General features: G+C 36.7%; 1 protein-coding gene across 1 annotated transcript; it reads left to right on the forward strand.

Annotated features, from left to right (window-relative positions):
* The first annotated feature begins 5,200 nt into the window (after window positions 1-5,200).
* On the forward strand, window positions 5,201-15,743 carry AGT (angiotensinogen). The gene is made up of 5 exons (XM_072409226.1): window positions 5,201-5,355; window positions 11,854-12,642; window positions 13,648-13,912; window positions 14,002-14,146; window positions 15,410-15,743. The coding sequence occupies exons 2-5, from the start codon at window positions 11,865-11,867 to the stop codon at window positions 15,590-15,592; spliced, it is 1,371 nt and encodes a 456-aa protein (XP_072265327.1). The 5' UTR covers window positions 5,201-5,355; window positions 11,854-11,864; the 3' UTR covers window positions 15,593-15,743.
* Window positions 15,744-20,893: the final 5,150 nt, after the last annotated feature.

Here is a 20,893-nt window from a genome sequence, read left to right on the forward strand (position 1 = left end):
ATATATATATATATATATATATATATATATATATATATATACATACATACTCTCGCTACAGGTACGGTAGACTGCAGGAGAGGCGGATGAAGCATACTGGAGACAGTAGATAAGGTTGAAACTGACCCCCAGTCAGTTTTATTATAAGGTTGCATAAGATAAAACAAAAGTAATTCCTAGCCAGTCAGGCAGATTCCTCTCTACCAGTTGGTGGCTAACCCAGCCAACTCAGGACAAACGTTCCAGCAACCTTTACTCACATGTAGTACAACGATGGCTCTCACAGGCAGCTTCCCTGTGCCCCAGGTCAGAAAGTGCTTCCTTCCTCTCCTTCCCTTTTTACCTGCTGCTCACAGCTGTGCAGTAATTAATAGCCACACAAAACCAAACTCTGGCGGCCTGTATCAGAACAACTCTGAGTGACATGCAAAACCCAGGTCCAGAATCCCAGCAGACGTGTTCTGCTGCCACGATCTCTGCCATAGGAGAGGAAATGAGAAAAATATTTTCCCTCCAAGAAGACCCCTTTTGTCATATCACACCCCCCCCCCCCCCCCCCCCCCCGCTTAAGCCGCCACGGTTGAGCAACCAACATTCAGAGGCAGTAGACTCGTAACAAACCATCTGCATTATCCTGGATTTTTCCAGGTCTGTGTGCCACTTTAAATTTAAAGGGTTGGAGAGACAAGAACCACCTGGTCACTCGTGATCTGTGACAAGTCTAAACTTCCTACTCAACAGATCAAACTTAAGGGCTTCCATTGCCCACTTGTAAGCCAAACATTCTTTTTCTACAACTGAATAGTTTTTTTTCATGTACATTCAGTTTCCTGCTCAAGTACACAACAGGATGCCCTTCCCGATCTTTGATTTGGGACAGTACCGCACCTAGTCCCACCTCGGAGGCATCAGTCTGAACAACAAACTCTCTTGTGAAGTCTAGAGTCACCAACACTGGTTGTTCACAAAGAGCCTGCTTCAGAGTCTGAAAAGCCTTCTTGGCTTCGGTTTTCCACTAAATCATGACAGAACTTCTGCCTTTAGTGTGGTCTGTTAATAAGCCTGCAATTGAAGCAAAATTGGGAATAAAGAGTCTATAATAGCCGGTAATTCCCAAAAAGGCTCAGACTTGTTTTTTTATTTATAGGCTGGGGCCATTTTGGAATTGTCTCGATTTTAATAATTTGGGGCTTCATCACACCTCATCCAATGACATGCTCGAGGTACTTGGCTTCCTCCATGCCTATACAACACTTCTTAGGGTTGGACATCAGTCCAACTTTCCTGAGTGCGTCTAAGACAGCCTGTACCCGATGCAGGTGGGTTTCCCAGTCAGGGCTCTGAATGAATTTAACATCCAAATACGCGGCTGCGTATTGGTGAGGAGGTCTCAAATGTCCATCATTCTCTGGAAGGAGGCAGGAGCACCAAGCAAGCCAAATGGCATCCTTTTGTACTGAAATTACCCCTCTGAGGTAGAAAAGGCTGTCTTTGTTTTGGCGCGGTCAGTCAGGGGTTTTTCCTAATAGCCTTTTGTCAGGTCTAGGGTCGTCAGGTATCGAGCTGTTTCCAACCTGTCAATAAGCTCGTCCACCTGTGGCATAGGGTAAGCATCAAATTTAGACACACTGTTAAGTTTCCTAAAGTCATTACCAAATCTGATTCTTCCATCTGGCTTTGGGATTAGCACAATTGGGCTCGACCAGTCACTGTGGGATTCCTCTATTATTCCCAATTGTAGCATGTGTCTAATCTCCTCAGCCACTGCTTTACATCTTGCTTCTGGGATATGATATGGCATTTGGTTCACCCGAACCCCGGGTTCACTAATAATGTCATGCTTGATGACTGTGGTTTGCCCAGGTATTTCTGAGAAAACATCCCTGTTTTCTGCGACAATGATAAGGTTTCTGTGACTTTTACCTCGGGTACTAAGGGACCTGAAATGCTTTTTGGGACTGGCATGGCTACCAACGTTTCCCTGTCCTTCCAAGGCTTGATGAGGTTAATGTGATAGGTATGCTCTGGTTTCCTTTTCCCTTGACATATTTAATAATTCACCTCCCCTACTTTTTCCATAACTTAAAAAGGCCCCTACCATTAAGCAGGAAACTTGCTTTGCACAGTGGGTACTAAAACTAGTACCCTGTCTCCTGGGTTAAGGTTGCAAACTTTGGCCCCCCTATCATAAACCCGCTTCCGGGGCTCCTGGGCTTGCGCCATATGTTCTTTAACAAAGGGGCAATACAGCAGTGATTTTGTCTTGCATTAAAGAGACATGCCCTTCTATAGGGCATGGTCTGACCCTCACAGGTTTCTTTGGCCATATCTAGAAGGCCACGGGGGTGTCTGCCATACAGCAACTCAAAAGGCGAATAGCCCACGGATGACTGGGGAACTTCTCCTATAGCAAACATCAGGTAAGGTAACGAGAAGTCCCAATTTTTCCCATCCTTGTCCACCACCTTTTTAACATTCTCTTTAGGGTCTTGTTAAATCTTTCCACTAACCCATAAGCCCAACAAAAGTGCGGAGCTGCGAAATTTGAAAAAGTTTACAGAGCTCCTTCATTACACGGGACATGAACGTGTAAGGTGTACCCTGATCTGTTAGCAGCTCCTTTGGGATACCAACAGGGCTAAATACCTGAACCAATTCTTTGACGATAGTTTTGGCATTTTTTGGCAGTTTTTATCAATTACTTTTACATTTTCCTGTGCTCTATTCAGCGTGGGATCTCTCAATTGCTCAGAAAGAAAATCATCTCTTTTTACTTCTAAATCAGGCATAGAATCATGTGCATCTGCAGTATCAGAACTAGGCAATGCATTGTGAACACTGTCCGTAACCTAAGCATCTGACTCCGCCTCCTCTTGGCCTCCAGCCATTACAGAGAAAGGGAAGAATATAGTGCCTTCATTGGTCACACCTACAGTTTCCCCTTCTGGATTACTGTCAATTGGGACAGGGCTGATTTCCACAGGCTGACCTTCAGGGGACCTATACTCCTGACACCTGTTTTCATCCAAAAGTATGGAAAATCCCTCCCGACTATGGCATCATGAAACAACGTGGGAACAACACCTACCCTATGTGTGTCGGAGCCCCAAGGGGTATCAAATTGGACCACAGCAGTCTGGTAGTCACGGGTACACAAATGACCCCTATAGTGTTAGGTTGGTATTTGGAGGGACACACAAACTCAGCTTTCACCAGAACTACAACGCTTCCTAAATCCAGCAAAGCAATGACAGGTTTTTCATCAACTGACATAACACACATTTGTTTCTCAAGACTGCTTTGGCTAGCTGCAGTACACACCATCTGAGCAAACAGAAATACAATTTTTCAAAAAAATCACATTGCATTGGCTAATAGGTTATTGCACAATTATCAGCAAAATGTCCTAACCCTTGGCAACGAAAACATTTTAAATTTTCTTGACTCAGTCCTCTCAAAGGCCACTTGGACCTTACTGCCCTCTTTGGCCCCTCCCTAGGCCTTACGCCTACAGTCTCTTCACAGTCTGAAACAGCCTTATTATTTTTCCCAGGAGATGCACTATACCGCTCCACCATTTCCACAAACTGGTCCACCGATTCCATGGATCACCCATCTCCTCAGAGTGGCAGGCAGTGCTCGTAGGTAACGATCTACACCGACCCGCTTGATTATCTCCCTGGAGCCGATAAGCACTCTGGTTGTAGCAATTTCCTGATAAGGTGTATAAGATCATACATTTGTGAGCAGGGCAGTTTTCAGGGCTTGTACCCCCAGTGGTGCACTAGCTGGGCTTGGACCGCTAGCGTCACACCCAAACATGCAAGAATCTCCGATTTAGGTCAAAAATGGTGCAATTATCCCGGCCCATTGTTCCTTAGGCCAACTTTCACGCACCGCAATCCTCTCAAAAGTAGCAAGGTAGGCCTCCACATCATCAGCCACTGTCATTTTCTGCAGAACATGATTTGCACTAATAGTCTTACTGACAGTTTGGACAGGTAAAGCGGAGTCCTCACTTAAGTTTGCCTGGGGTAGAGCTACCTCCTTAAGGACACTGCAGTCCAATTGCTGGGCATCTAATATTGCAACAATCTAAGCAGACAACAGCTTCATCATTTCACCCTGTTGGCGATTGGTGAAATGATGAAGCTGTTGTTGCACTGCTGTAGCATGCTGCTGGGCCGCAGAGGCCTGAATCAATGCTTTCATCACATTCTCCATTTTACAGTCCAATTAGCAAGATGCCTGCATCCTGCACCAAATGTAGTATACCAACCTTGTGGGATCAACTTTTCTGGGGTAAAAAAATAATCTCAGACTGCAGGAGAGTTATATGAACACACTGGAGACAGTAAATAAGGTTGAAACTGACCCCCAGTCAATTTCATTAAAAGGTTGCATAAAATAAAACAAAACAAAAATAATTTCTAGCCAGTCAGGCACTAACTAAACAGCAGCAGATTTCTCTCCACCAGTTGGTGGCTAACCCAGCCAACTCAACACAAACGTTCCAGCAACCTTTACTCACATGTAGTACAACAATGGCTCTCACAGGCAGCTTCCCTGTGCCTCAGGCTTCCTTCCTCTCCTTCCTTTTTTACCTGCTGCTCACAGCTGTGCAGTAATTAATGGCCTGACAAAACTAAACTCTGGCCTGGATCAGAACACTTCTGAGTGACATGCAAAACCCAGGTCTGGAATCCCAGCAAACCTGTTGTTGGTTAATCTCTCCTTTAGGAGAGGAAACGAGGAGAAATATATTTTCCCTCCAAGATTACCCCTTTTGCCATGTCACAATATATACATACACACACATATATACATTCTGAAGTTCTGAAGTTTTCCTATGATCCTTTCAAGGCAATTTCAGGGCAGCTGAAATTGGCTTGTTAGAAATTGGTATTAGCTTTTTTAAATACATGCATAGGCAAGTCGTAACTGTATTAGTATTATCAAATTGTACAAAACATCAGAAATAACTTTTATGTAAGAAAATGTTTAACTGACAATAAAATGCAATTCTTCATTGCTATTGTGAAATAGCTCTGCATGCCATGTTTATTTTGTTTTTCTGCATCATACTGGGATAATATAAAACAAAAGGTTCAACATTTGGTGTTTGTTTTCTCTGCAGTTCATGAGGTCGGGTGGATGATGATGATGATGCAAAAAAGGACATATATAAACAGCAAATGTTCACAGAACATTCTGAGCACATAGGGGGTCACTACTCCAGGCTAATAAGTAACCAAAGTTATGCAACATCTCATATAATATTTGAAACAGATACACTTTCCCCAGTTTTCAAAAGAAAGAAGGCACTTAATTGAAAAAGGGAGTTTTGGAAAAAACGTAAGTAAAATGTCTAAGCTTTCAATCTCTTATTTTTTGTATTACACAGAACTAATGCATTCAAAACAAAAGTACTTGTCAAGAAGCATGCATTATATATATGCCAGGGAGGAGATTACAAAAGTGTCCTGATCTTTTGCATCTCTTTTAAAATATTTTAATACTGGTAAATAACTGAAGATGATTCAATTATATTATATTAGTAGAAGAATTCAAGGTTTTTTTTTGTGGAGAAAGCATTAGATTTCATTAAATGTAATTAATTTATAGAAAAATGTTTTAAAGAACATGTTTTCACAGTGTGAAGTGTTACCCAGTGTTTTGGCAATCAGACAACAGAGTCTATATTTCAAGGACAAGTACAAGAACAAGTTTTAGCTCTATAATGGTTTTATGTCTTAGTAAAATGTGTTCTTATCTATATTGTTATCTACAGGCAATCTGCAAGATATAATAATTGACTTACTGGACAACAAGTTATTCTTTAACAAAATAAATGAAACTACAAAAGTTGTATAGTTTCCTGCTATTTTCACTCTTTATGACAATTCGCTGAAAAAAATCCCTTTTTTTAAAACTGGAAACAGTTTTAACAGTTTTATGGCTGCTTGTTTTCACTATGCCTTTTTTCAGTAGCAATATATTTAGAAAAAAAAACACCATAATGTAAGATTATTTAAATCATAAAATGATAAAAGGTAATTATGTTAAAAAGAAAATCTTTAGAAATCTTTTCTCAGAAATAAATAACCTTTTTTTGGGGTGCTGCCATATTACATTTGCGCGCTCCTGGAAGTCTCTCAAGGTAAACTTTGCTTTGGTAAAATATTTGGTGGATTTTGACAAATATCAAGCTAAATTTTTAACAACAAAAAGAGACAGTTTGAAAACTGTGTTCCCCCATGAAATATTGCTTATTTATTTCCTATTTATTTCTCTCTCCTTTTTTAAAAAATCCTTATTTACACATGATAAAAAAATATTAATAATATTTTCCCATTTTCCCATATCAGCAGTTCATATTTTACAATATTCTTCATTATATATTTTCTATATATACATTTGCTCAGAGAAAAGGGTCCTGATACGTTAAGCAAATATATGGCTTCTTCAGTGGTGAAAGAGGGAAGAGAAAGTGCCAAGCAAGGGATTTGTATAAACTGCATCTTAGGAATGTGGCAACTACCTTATGGGTAGTCTTACAATTGTATTTTACTTTCTTCTGATTTTTTCCCTTCCTTTTCCTTTTTTCACATTATCTATTCATTTTCAATGTAGGCATGGTAAAACAGAGAGATCCTTTTTTGTTTTCCCTGAGTTTAAATTTAGGTTTTGAAGACATGCAAATTCTAATTAGGAAGTGGACTCTAAATAAGGAGTTTAGGATATCCATTTAAAACAAGACAGGTAGATACATGCTTCATGGCAATTAAAGTAATACAGTAAAAAAAAATATTAAGAGGTGGGGGGTTGATGAGGAAAGATAACACTTAATATGCATCTAGGGTGTGTCTAAAGGGTCTTTATAATCAGTTGACTCTTTTTACAGTTCTTTACATTACAATCATGTAACACAAAAGAAAATAATTGCTGTCGACTCATAAGCTATTCTGAGGAGGAATGGTCTTGCTTCTTGTACAAGGGAATGCAAACCCTTGCATTATTTATTCAATAGATATATACTGAGCTTTTAGCATTTCTGGAGAATCGTATTACTGTGCAGTAGGAAATAAAATGGTTCATTTGGCAAAGGAGCCTCTTTATATTTTTAGGAGATAGGGCCTGATTTAATAAAGCTTTCCAAAGCTGTAAAATATATCATTTCACCAGTGAATCTGGGCAATCCAGCAAACCTGGAATTAATTTCTTAAAAGTAATTTGCTATTTATTAGCCAATTTTTCAGTCCTGGACCAGATTATTCCAGGTTTGCTGGATCACCTACACATGAAGGTGTATCTTCTCCAGCCTTGGAAAGCTTTATTAAATAAGACCCATAGAGTTCACCTGGTCCCAGAAGTCCCTTATCCTGGGGCACTGCCAAAACAAATGCAGCAAGGTGCCAGGGGTCTTTCCACATCTCCAGCATACAGCTGAAGAGGTAGGAAAGATACAAGATAAAACAACCAGAGTCATATGACAGCAAGAGGGAAAGTTTGTAACCTGCCTTGTCTCTTGAGAGTTATTGCATATGAAGGATTTTTGGGTCAGGGTGAAGAACCTTATTTTATGCTTTGAAGTAAAAGCAGTCCCCAAATCTCCACTTTGCGAATAAAGTTAAAAATGGTCCCGCAGAGGATTAATTGTAAGTTCACAGAGCATTGAGATTGTATGTCTTGCTAGCCCAGACATACAAACAACCCTTTAGAGGTCTAGGATGTAGATACCATCTACTCCCTCAACATCACTACAATATTCCAATGGGACTGCAATTTTTTTGGCTCTATGTATTGTATTTAAAGTATGTATGTATAGTATGACTTTATTTACCCAGTTTTCTATTCATGTACACCTTTACCTATACAACCTACTTATTACCACATACATTAATCCTTAAAAAAATATAAGTTTCTTTTGTTAAGCATTGGTTTATGGTTTCTACCTTTATTTTTCCATATTTCAATCATATTTTGTTTATGTTTTACCATGTCACACTTCAATTTTTCATGTACTTTGTGAGAATTTGAAAATTGATGTATATTTTTTTTCATAAATTCTTTGTTTTTTTTTTCTATATTATGTATTAGTCAAAGTCTCCGCCCTCCCCTGAGGAAGCCATATGACGAAATGTTTCTAGAAAAGCAACAACCTCCTTCTCTCACTACCTGTTTGCTTTTCTCTTCTTATCATTGACCTTTTAATTTATTGCTTAACCTTATAAGGCTTGGCAACACCTATTGTTATTGGAGAATTTTTGGGTTTTCCTAATAATACAAACTTTTCCAGGACAGCACCATTAAATGTCACATTGTGCTGCTGTACTCTGCCTTTATAGAGGACAGTAGTGACATCAGCCCGTTCTGTAGAGAATGGAGGAAAGGGCATCAATATGGCTGCCTGTGACTGGCTGATGTTCCCATTTGTACACAAGGGAAATCTGAAACCTAAATCGTAACACAGAATTGTAAAATTATCAGTTTCAGTATGAGCTCAGAAAAGGTAAATTCCAGGTTGGAATGGTCTCCAGATGAATTTTTTTCTCACTTTTCTCCCTACATTTCCCTGCTCCTCAAAAAAGGTTCTACAATGCACAGTAAGGTCAATGAGAAAATAAAACCAAGTCAGTTTACAATTTAAGGTACTTATTGTGAGTCTGTTTGTAGATGTAATATTTATGTGACATATCTACTACAGTGGAGGGGACATTTTGATTTTAGATCCGGTTTAACAGGATTAGAAACAAACAGAAGCTGTTCAATGTTTTGTTTAAAGAACACTAAACTTTTGGACACAAGTATAAAACACAGTGATTACCTAATTAGTATTCACCTTTGTGCAGTCAGAGCTGGGTCTTGGCTCACATTTTTAGGAAGCACAGGGAGCTGTGCCAATACTTTTAGAAGCTGTGTAACATAATAGAGTGGTCAGTAATGAAAAATCAAAGTGCAATTGATTGAGAACAAACAATTGAGAATTGCAGTCTGGATGCAGTTATTGAGGTACCAGGATTAAGCAGAATGTTAATCATTTATTATCATAAAAGATATTTATATTTAGAAGAAAAGCAGTAAAAAAGTGGATATGAAGTGGATATAAAGTGTATATGAACTTGGCAAGTAACCAAATATTTTCTAGGCCAAGTTACTGAGTATTTTCTTATTTCTCAGCATTAAAATATATACATTGTCTTTCATGAAAATGTATTTTACATTATAATATATTAGTATGAGTATATTATTTTTAATTTTTTTTTTTAATTAAAACATTTTTTTTGTTTTTTTATTTTTTATTTAATTTATTATTTTGCCATGATTTTGTGTTTCAAACTTTATTATACTCATCTTATTATATCATACTGTAAAATACATTTTCATGAAAAACAATGTACTGCTTTCAGATATATAAATCCGGACAGAAATGTACCACCCAGGAGGTTAATGCCTTTCCTTCTGATGATTTTTTTTTTCTGTCATTTTCTGTATAGGTCTCCTCCCTTTCCTTTCCCCTTTTCTTTTTGTCTGGTTCCTCCTTTTTCCCCCTTGTCTCATGTCTTCATCCTGTCTCTTTCCCTTTCCTCTCCTTTTGTTCTTCTTTTATATGTATATGTATATTTACTTTTTAGGCCCATTTCAGTTGGATCAATATATTAATGTTTTTATTTTCTCACTATGTGAGATTTTCCGGTCACCCCATATTATGTATGTTCTTTATTTTGTTCTTCCTATATATTTCCGTAAATATTGCTTTACTCAATGCCAGAACTTAACATATGTTACAATGTTCATTGTTTGGAAAGTATTTTATTCTTTCGTTATCATCCAACTGTTCTGTAACCTTGTTTATGTTAAAAATGTTCAAAAAAAAGATTGAAATATAATTAACCAAGAAAACTAGCTTTTATTAGCTATTTTCACTTAGGACTGAATGTTCTTTTTAACTTCAAGTAAATTCTCTTTAAATATGCCACATCCAAGAGAGAAAATGCTCTTTTTGAACTTTTGATTCTAAGGAAATAAATGCTAAGGACATTCAATCAGGAGAGATAACACTCCACAGAATATTTGTCTCCTTTAGACTTCAATGCGTTTTCTGTGTTTTTACATGGGGGAACCCCAACAGGGTCTTAAGGGAATCCCTACAGTGATTACTATATCCACAGCTTAGAGTGCATTAGCATGGTGGGCATTGAGAAGAATGCCTCTTATAGTGCTGGGCGGTGGGAAAATTGGAAAAATGATAAAGGGTATACAACACTAAGACAGAGGCATTTCCTTCTATATTTATTTCTGGAAATTAGTTAATTAGGGAAATCATAAGCTCTCATTGTAATTGTAAGCTCTTCGGGGCAGAGTCCTCTCCTCCTCTTCTGTCACTGCCTGTATCTGTCTGTCATTTGCAACCCGTATTTAATGTACAGTGCTGCGTAATTATAATACCAATAATTATAATAATAATAATAATAAAAAAGTGCTTTCCAATGCAGCATTTTTTGTAACTGCTAGTTAAGGAAACACCAAGGTGGCATTTTCTTCCACTGCTAATTGTGAAATCGAGTTAAATTTATAGAGGGGCATGAATCATTTGCCAGTTAGAAGATAGGCCAAACGGTATCATGGTATACCCTGAAGCGCCAGATTAGATAACTCTAGACCTGATGCATTACTGGCCCAAGAAATTGTACTAGAATTTCAAGGTAGGCCATACATGTGTTTGTCTTATACACTTGAGTGTCTTGTTGGAGAGAGTTTTCAGAGTGGAAGGTGGAATTTTCATTCCAAAATGGACTATGCTGCTTGCCACCAGCATGGAGCAACTAATGCTAATTAAAATGAACCTTGGATTGGTGACCTGTTTTAGCCATCTGTTGCTCGAATTGCTAATAATTTTTTTAATTTTTTAATAGTAACAATAAAAGGAAGCAGACAAATTGTATTAACAACACTTTGTGTGCACATTTGGAAGTGAACCAATTAAGAAAATTGATTCAGACTGGCTCCATCCTGTCAAAAGTTTCTAAAATTTGCAAGAGAAACCACATTTAGTTGTTATCCACCAAAACTAAAATTTTAAAGCTATTTTGTAAAAAAAAAAAAAAAAATCTTACTTGTAAACCACATTTAGTTGTTATCCACCAAAACTAAAATTTTAAAGCTATTTTGTAAAAAAAAAAAAAAAAATCTTACTTGTAATTAATTTAATGTGGATTTTTGGACTTCAATTGGATTTTGTCACACTTGGAGTTTTGCAGTCCCACCCTTTTAAAATAGATGGTATATCCCATGACATGGTATAGCAAATGACGAAGAAGTCATTTGAAGAAATCAATCACACAGCTTCACTAACTACAGCTTTAATAAATCAGGTCCTAAAAATCTAACAATTTTAAAGTCTGTACCAAATACATTTGTTCATCCTGCAAAAGGCAGATCAAAAAATATTGGATGTACTTCTGTAAGTTTGGATGCAGTTAAAGCATGCACAACGCTAAAGCAATGCTATTGTCACATTCTAATTATCCCCTGTAAATGATTAGTTAATCCGGTATTAAAAAAATCAGGGACATTTTCCAAATAAAAATGCTGGAAGTTTTTTACAAATAAAGTAATATTACCAAATGTTAAAGTATTTATTTTATCATTTTAAGGATGTAAAACATAATATTGTAGTTTTAAGGGTCATTATCACTGAATCTGCAGTATACATGTGCATACTGAACATGTGCTGAAGCTAAACTTTGAATGTAATTTTTATCATGCAATTTAAAAATTTAACATGTTTGGGTTATAAATATTTTGTTGCTTTTTTTAATAATTTGTGTTTTTTGTTTTTTTTTTTTGCAGATCTGCTTAAAATGTATCTCCAGAATATCTTGTTGTGCATGATTGTATCTCTTGGTTTATGCAGATGCAATCGTGTCTATGTTCATCCATTTAATCTATTTGCATACAACAAAAGTGAATGTGAACATTTACAAACACAAAATAACACATTTGAAAAAACAGTCATGCCAGTCCCTATCGAAACAAGGTTTACTTCTGAAGAAAAATTCAGGAAAGTCGAAACCTACACAAGGACATATCAGTTTGATGTTTCTGAAAGCTATCTGACTTCACTCATAAATTTTTTGGGTCAACGAGCTTACCAGGCATTGGAAGAATTACATACAACTAACACTATCCTTCTGTCCTCAACAAATTTTTATTGGTCAATGGTATCCTTTTATCTTAGTGCTTCTGGAGAAACTGCTTTGAGTTTGCAGAAACTTTTAGGCTTTGAACATCCATCAGAAAGCAAGAGCTGCACTTCACAAATAAATGGTTTAAAGATCATTTCAAAATTAAAAACTATTGACCGTGCTCTCTTTTCAAAAAATGGAAACATCTTAGTATTGAAAACAATCTTCATATTTGTCTCTCCAGGAGTCCCTTTGTCAGAAAACATAATTCGTGAGTTGGCACCATCCGCTAATAATTTGTACATTAGAGCTGTAAACTTCACAAATTCAGCAAAGGCTGTAGGTTTAATGAATGAATTTTTGGATATTCAATTACCCAAAAAAAGCAAATATGGACTGACATCAGTTGATGAAGCATCTAATTTTTTGTACCTTAGCCACGTTTATTATAAAGGTAGGTAAACATGTTGTTAAACCTATAAAATTTAGAACAACTGTTAGCATGCTCAGCACATTAAAAGAATTAAAGATCAAATAGTTTAGCACAAAAAAGAAAATATATACTGGGACTGATTTACCAAACCAGTACAGCAGGTTTACTTTAAAAGTCAACCTCCACTTATCAGACTGAGTAAGGTGAAACCCAATTATGTGTACCATGCAGTAAAAAATTATCTTTGTTGTGACTGAATGAATAAAAGTCAGCACAACCTCATTAATAATATCATAAGTGATACTGGAAGTATTAACAGGTAGATTTGGGATTGGCTCTCAAGTGCTGGTGCCTTTATAAATAAATGATGCCACATAAAATTTTCATGGGAGGGTATAGTACTACTATAAGCTGCATTATGGAACCAAGAAAAAAGTGTGTACCTTACCTGGCTGGGCAACATATTTAGTATGAGTAAACAACAAGTTGGGCTATACAAAAATACAACTTCTTTAGAAGGTAAATGAGCAAGCATAATTGTTTCAACTGTGTATTTAGCTGATTGCTTGCTTTTTTTTCCTGTAATAAACATCTTCAGTTTATGTATAGATATCCTTGAAATTTGCACACCTCTACCTCACTGCACAGTCAGGAAGATCCCTATATTTTTGCTAATTCATGAACCAATAAATGAGTTTGAGGCAGAGAGGTAACACAGAAAGCTGTATCTTGTATAGGACAGTAAGGGATTAGATCCTCTGTCTCATATTTTGTTACTGCCTAGCACAACTGAGAAGTTCCCACATTTTCAGTTCCAAAGACAAGGTTGCTGCTAGAACAGAAAGCAAAATAGTTTCCAAGGAAAAGGAAGAGCAACACAAAGCTAACAGAGATTCTCTTTCCTGCTAAAAATGTGTTTTATTAAACCAAAAAATACATTTGCTAGGTTATTGCTTTTAACCTACTACTTGCCTAGATACAATTTATGTAATTGCTGTTTTGATATTGTTTTATATTTCATTCAAGGTAAAGTGACCAAGTCTTTCTTAATTCCGGAGCTTCAGCAATTTTGGATTGAGCCAGGCAGGCAAATCTCAGTCCCTATGATTTCAGCAACAGGAATGTTTCAGTTCAAATATGACAGCATATCAAATCAGTTGGTACTAAAGATTTATATTAGTGAAAATGATTTCTTGTTGATTATCTTGCCGATCAATGGAAATACCCTGGAGAACATTGAATCCTCCTTTAAAATCAATAGTTGGCAGACATTAAATGGTTTATCAAACAGGTAAGATTCAACATTATATGAGCTTTATGAGGAAAAAACTTTTTAGTAGAAAAACTACATCTGTAAACCACCTTGTATTCATTTTACAGATACATCCATTTAACTATACCAAAGCTGGAAATAGAATGTTTATATGATGCCAATGACCTTCTTACTCAAATGAAACTGCCTAATTTGCTTGGAAAGACTGCTCATTTTGGCAAACTGAGTAATGAAGATATAAATATTGGAAAGGTAATGTACTATTCTGCTATGTTATCCAAAATACTTTCAAAGTTTTTTATTTTTAAATGTATGTGGAAGTTATTTTTTAGGTATTTTTACAATGGGTTATATTAGAAGGTTCCCGTGTAAGCCTAAGTCATTTACCTATTTCAGCGCTTCTAAAACATTTTAAAGGAAATTTAACTTGTTATACATTGTACAAATATATAATCTTACTATTGTGTCTTCTATTTTTCTTTACACAGCAAAGTGGCAAAATAAACATGGATTGCATCATTGACATTTGTACTGGCAAAGTCCTAAATAATTGCTTTGCAAACCCCTTCTAAATTAATGGTATCCTCATGGTAACTACAGCTTTAAAAAAAAAGGCATAGATAGCACTGCCGCTGGTTGCAAAAGGATATGAACAATTTGTTTGGTTTAAAATAATGTCTTATTGTTGGTATATATGGGCCAATGTTTGGTAGTAGAGTAATTATGTATATTTTCATGTCAATTAATTTTTCCTCAACATGTATTGTACAAAGGCTTCATTTTGAAATAATATTACATGCTAATTTCCGTTCAGGCCTCAAAAAATTGTTAAAGATTATACTTTATATAATTCTAGCAATAGAGTGATGAATTATGCCCTGCTGAAACAGGTGAACTATGTGCTAGCAAAGACGGATGCTCTAGTTTCTGCTGGAGACAACAAGTCATGATCTAAATCAAACTATTTGTTATGTTAAGTTATGTGGACCCCTCTGTTCCCAGGGTGGTAAAACCCTCTGATGGTCAAGGCAAACATCCAAGTAACTTGATCCCAATGGGAGTCTGTTTTGTGATGCCCACAAAACCACTAGATGTTTCTTTACTTTTATACTTTTTTCAGTTTACATTTAATGTAGGTATACAAATGACAAGGGATATCCAGAGCATTATAGGTTTTGAAAAAGATGCCCAAAATAGGTAAAAGTGTGATTAGATTTATAGCAACTATATGCAATTTTACTACATTTTGCCTTTAAACAGAATTTCATTATAAATAGTGAACCATTGTGGTACATGTTCTCTCTCCAATAGAGCTGGTAAAACATCTGCATTTAGAAATATATCAAAAATACAGCATGACCAAACCACTATAATTACATCAAAACAACTGCTTTTGGTCCAGGCACCCAGTACCTTCCTTTACTTTACCTTACCTGTTTTTTCTTCTTACAGTAATGGTAATAAGGTCTTTTCTTTTAAGTCATACAACATGAGTTTATTACTATATTTTTACAGGTAATCAACATAGTTCATTTTGAGCTGGGAGACAGTGGTGATAATGAAGTAAACGTACCAGAAGAAAACCAGGAGCCTCTAGAAGTAAAGGTCAACAGACCCTTCATTCTCATGCTTTTTGAAGGGACTACAAAGGCATCGATACTTCTTGGAAGAATTGTGAATCCAATTACCATCACTTAAAATCTTTTATATATTAGTGAAAATGGCAGATATAAAGGTGTTTTTGTTTATTCATGTCATGTCATTTTTGTCGTTTATTCAGCTTTTAATAACTTAAACTCTATTGAAACTTGTATATTGCACATACTATTATTAAAACTTGTTGGCTGTATTAGGTACCTTTTAAAGGCTCTTTTTTTTCACCTGGTGATCCTGGGAATAACATATTTCCTGTTCTATGTGTAATTTTCTCCACTGTATGGAGGTGCCATGCTGAAATGCAAAAAAAGATTTGCCCATTAAAGAGTACTCTTTTACTGTGGTATCCTTCATAAGCCTACATCACGTACACAATTCAAAAAGATAAGAAAGAGGAATAAATCCTTAATACATGGAGCAGAAAAAATGGAAAGTAGGTATGTACTGGCTAATTATAATATTACCTAAAACATCCAAATTGAATTTAGAAACATTAAAAACAGTCCGCAGTTAGGGCTTGTACTATTGAATAACATTATATAGGTAATTTACAAAACGATGAATCCATTAAACCACTATTGTTGTTCCTGACGTGTTTTGCAGGTGTACCCACTTCTTCAGGGGAATATAACAAGCCAATAGAACTATTTACAACTAATTAAAGAAATGTTCAAAAAACAATCTCAGTACCTTCAAATAATGATATTGTATAATATTAATAACAAAGATAAATATGTAATATAGCAAAATATTTTACATTTAATGGAAATAATACACAATGATGAAAGAGAAACAAAGGATTCACATCAAAATTAAATAATGTTTTAATGTTTGTTAAAAAAAGTTAGATGTTTTAACTGATTTAATAAATAGTGAGTAATTCCCTAATTTCCAATTGCTTTCTGCTCCTTTTATTAAGGATGTATTTCTCTTATCTATCTTTTTGAATTTTGTATTATCTTAGAGATATGGCACTTGATCTACTTTTGACCTATTAGGGGAACTTTTCTTTTGTAGTTTCTGTCCAGGTACACCCTAAATAGCAGCTTTTTAAGGTAAAATACTGGTTAAGAGTTATTACTAGTCAGTATCTAGTCAGTCAAGCACTGGCAATAGCCTCATTTCCTATAGAACTTAAAAGACAGCTCTGTGCTTAATTTGCCTTACCAGAACTTGCTATAAAAATGTCTTTCTGTGAAGTGTCTGTTGTTCATTTGCCAAGTCATTGAACTACAATGAATGAGATTCTTTGGACTTCATCTAAGTTCTGCAGCCAAGTTTCTTTATCTGTAATCTTTTTGTTATTACATTATTTCATAAATCTTAAATATAACATAGTTTAAGTGTACTTGCACACTTGTGTTATCTCCCTTTGTACACTACAAACAAAACATGTCAATATTCATCCAAACTTTTTGGATGCTTTGTCTGCAAACCAGCCCATTATTCTTCTTATGGCAAAAGCTGCAGTGTAGGAGATTAGGTGAGCTACATCCAAGAATAAATACAAAGGGAATCGCTGACATTGAAGCATACTGGACCAAAGAATTGAACCTGCAAAATAAACAGGCTTGACTGTTTAAAGTAGGCTGTCAATGTTTCCTTAAGCTTTACCACTATTTGCCTTGAGAGAGATTTCTTTCTATATAAACTGTAAATCAACAATGAACTGCAAATATATGGATGCCTTAAACAGACAACCGGGTGCATTTCAAGAAAAGTTAAAATCAAAATTAAGGGGATTGGAAAATGTGATTAGCCCTTGGACTATATATTGAAGAATATATTTCCTCTGAACACTTTTCTCCTCTCCCCAGCCTTACCCCCGAGGGTGAAAAAACACAGAAGCCTAATTGATACCTGCTATCCAGGATATATCTTCTCTGAACATCACACTCTTCTCCACAGCCCCACTCCTGAGGGTTTATAGGCACTATAGAAGCCCAGAAAATGGGCCTGGGAAAGACAATCTGCATTAGGTACTGTTCACCACCAAAAACCTGATCTTCTGAAGTGCTAGAAACTATCTGGCCACCCTACCTGAAAGTGTCCTACTGAGCAGTTATAGACTCTGCATTTTGCCTCCTAGGAATGTTGTAGGTGATTCTTAACCTTTTAAATTCTTTCCTGCATCTGGGAGACATTCTCTAAAACTCTTTTGGGGGAAGATTCGTCCTCCAGGTATATTTTACCAGATCAAGCAAACCCTGGAATCTTTTCCCAAAACTAATATGAAATGGAGGAAAACCTTGTGGTTGACTGGGGAACTTCATGTGTGAAAACATGAAAACTAGTAAAAGGCAGACCAGTTTTTAGTTTTTTTTTAAATTGTTCAACTAGGTCACCAATCTGTGGATGGGATACAAACCTGCACAAATAATTATTAAAATAAAAAAAAAGAAATAGGGTTTTTTTTTTTGGCAAACATGTATTAAACAATACATTTACACACAATTCTGCTAACATTAATTAATCACAATGTAACAGTGAAAGTAATTGAAGTCTCAAACAGATAAAGTTGAGGACTAAACCCTTTAAACTAAAATTCACAGCCCATAATGTTTCAAAAAATATAATTATGTTTTAGGACATTTTAGGGAAATTATTAGTCTTAACTCGTGTCGCCTGCTTAGGCTTTTTCAGGGGAGTATGAGATACAACTATATGTAGGTAGAACACAGAAGGTCAGAGAGTGTATACTGTATTTTGAAAAATACAACATTTACAAAAAATCACTCCACAAATAATAAACGTAATAATTAATAATTCCTTGTGCTGTTCCAGTGTTCCTCCCTATCTGTGGTTATCCCTGTGTCACCTGTTCTTCCTGTTTCTTCCACTGTCTCCTGTGTTCCCTGTATCTGCAGTGGCCCCTCAGTCAGCGGTGTCTATTTCCTGGATTTCTGGTATTTGATCCCTGGCTTGTGACCTGACCTCTCTTGCTTGCTGCCTGCCTCATCTTCTGCCTTCCTTGACAATTCTTCTGCCTAGTGATTTGGTACCGTGTTTCATCCTGCCCACCCTGGTATGACCAAGGACTGAAGCCTGGCAGTAACCAGCAGCACCATCCTCCCCACTAGAGGCTCTGGAGAAGACCTGGTTACAGCTTAGAGTTTGCACCTTGGCCCTTTTTTAGGGCCCACACTACCTCCGTACAAGCCGTAGTGCCCCCTAGTGGCCCCGTCTCCCCAAGAGTAACAATAGGAGATAACTATGAATAATAATATTGAATTAAGCAATAGAGAAATTAATTTTAAAAATAGAGTTTGAAGACCTATATAAATAGATAAGTAAGATGGTGCTTAAAAAGATTTGTATGTGGCTATAGATAGGTACCTATATAATTATATGGTTAATAAATACATGATATTGGTATTTAGACAGTAGGGGTACCGTATTTTTCGGACCATAAGACGCACTGGACCATAAGACGCACCAGTTTTTTAGAGAAGGGAAATGAAGAAAAAAAAGATTCTGAAACAAATAGTGTCCTAAAATATTTTATGTGCATTAAAAACCAACATCACAGTCATAGTAGTTGATTTTCTATTTCTTCCTTAGCACTGGGGGGCCTATAGCAGACTCCACTAATTAATTGAGTATTATTCAACCCCACATTCAACTCCACCCATAATGCCTCAACCTCTTCGCCTGTTCTATCCACAATTTCTTCTTTCACATTCACTTTCAGAACACTTCTCACATACAGACACCACCACCCTTTCGTTTACACACAGCTGATTGTGACGTCATTGTACACACTCAATCAACTCGTAGTACACATTCCGAGAGTAGGAATATCTTATAGGACACCGGTCTGGGATTAGCGAATATAAAAGGTTTCAATCGTGAAATGAAGAGCTCCCATGAAGCGCTCAAGGATTTAATACGTGACCTACCGTTAGGTCCATAAATATTTGGACAGAGACAACTTTTTTCTAATTTTGGTTCTGTACATTACTACAATTGTTTTAAATGAAACAACTCAGATGTAGTTGAACTGCGGACTTTCAGCTTTAATTCAGTGGGTTGAACAAAAAGATTGCATAAAAATGTGAGGAACCAAAGTCTTTTTTTACACAATCACTTCATTTCAGGGGCTCAAAAGTATTTGGACAAATGACTCAAAGGCTATTTCATGGGCTGGTGTGGGCAATTTCTTGGTATGTCATTATCAATTAAACAGAAAAGAGGCCAGAAGTTGATTTGAGGGGGGAGGTGGGTGCTTGAATGTGCAAGATTTTACTTTGAAAAGACAATATGCGGTCAAAGGAGCTCTCCATGCAGGTGAAACAAGTCATCCTTAAGCTCAAAAAACAGAAAAAAAGAGAGAGAGAAATTGCTACAATATTAGGAGTGGCAAAATCTACAGTTTGGTACATCGTGAGAAAGAAACAAAGCACTGGTGAACTCGGCAACGGCAAAAGACCTGGACGTCGACGGAAGGCAACAGTGGTGGATGATCACAGAATCATTTCCATGGTAAAGAGAAACCCCTTCACAACAGCCAACTAAGTGAACAACACTCTCCAGGAAGTAGGCGTATCGATATCCACGTCTACCATAAAGAGAAGACTGCATGAAAGTAAATACAGAGGGTGCACTGCAAGGTGCAAGCCACTCATAAGCCTCAAGATTAGAAAGGCTAGATTGGACTTTGCTCAAAAACATCTAAAAAAGCCAGCACAGTTCTGGAAAAACATTCTTTGGACAGATGAAACCAAGATCAACCTTTACCAGAATGATGGCAAGAAAAAAGTATGGAGAAGGTGTGGAACAGCTCATGATCCAAAGCATACCACATCATCTGTAAAACATGGTGGAAGCAGTGTGATGGCTTGGGCATGCATGGCTGCCAGTGTATCGATGATGTGACACCAGAACAGCGCAATCAATTCTGAGGTGTTCAGAGACATACAGTCTGCTCAAATCCAGCTAAATGCAGTCAAAATGATTGGGAGGCGTTTCATAATACAAATGGACAATGGCCCAAAACATACAGCCAAAGCAACCCAGGAGTTTATTAAAGCAAAGAAGTGGAATATTCTTGAATGGCCAAGTCAGTCACCTGATCTGAACCCAATTGAGCATGCATTTCACTTGTTGAAGACTAAACTTCGGACAGAAAGGCCCACAAACAAACAGCAACTGAAAGCCACTGCAGTAAAGGCCTGGCAGAGCAATAAAAAGGAGGAAACCCAGCATCTGATGATGTCCATGAGTTCAGGACTACAGGCTGTCATTGCTAGCACAGAGTTTTCAACCAAGTATTAGAAATAAACATTTTATTTTCAGCTTTTTAATTTGTCCAATTACTTTTGAGTCCCTGAAATGAGTTGATTG

The sequence above is a fragment of the Pyxicephalus adspersus genome, chromosome 4, assembly GCF_032062135.1.
Source record: "Pyxicephalus adspersus chromosome 4, UCB_Pads_2.0, whole genome shotgun sequence".
In the NCBI taxonomy this organism is placed as follows: Eukaryota; Metazoa; Chordata; class Amphibia; order Anura; family Pyxicephalidae; genus Pyxicephalus; species Pyxicephalus adspersus.

Coding starts and splice junctions, on each gene's coding strand:
- AGT (XM_072409226.1), top strand. CDS start 11,865: ATGTATCTCCAGAATATCTTGTTGTGCATGATTGTATCTCTTGGTTTA. Junction 12,643..13,647: donor TAGCCACGTTTATTATAAAG/GTAGGTAAACAT, acceptor ATTTCATTCAAG/GTAAAGTGACCAAGTCTTTC. Junction 14,147..15,409: donor AAGATATAAATATTGGAAAG/GTAATGTACTAT, acceptor ATATTTTTACAG/GTAATCAACATAGTTCATTT.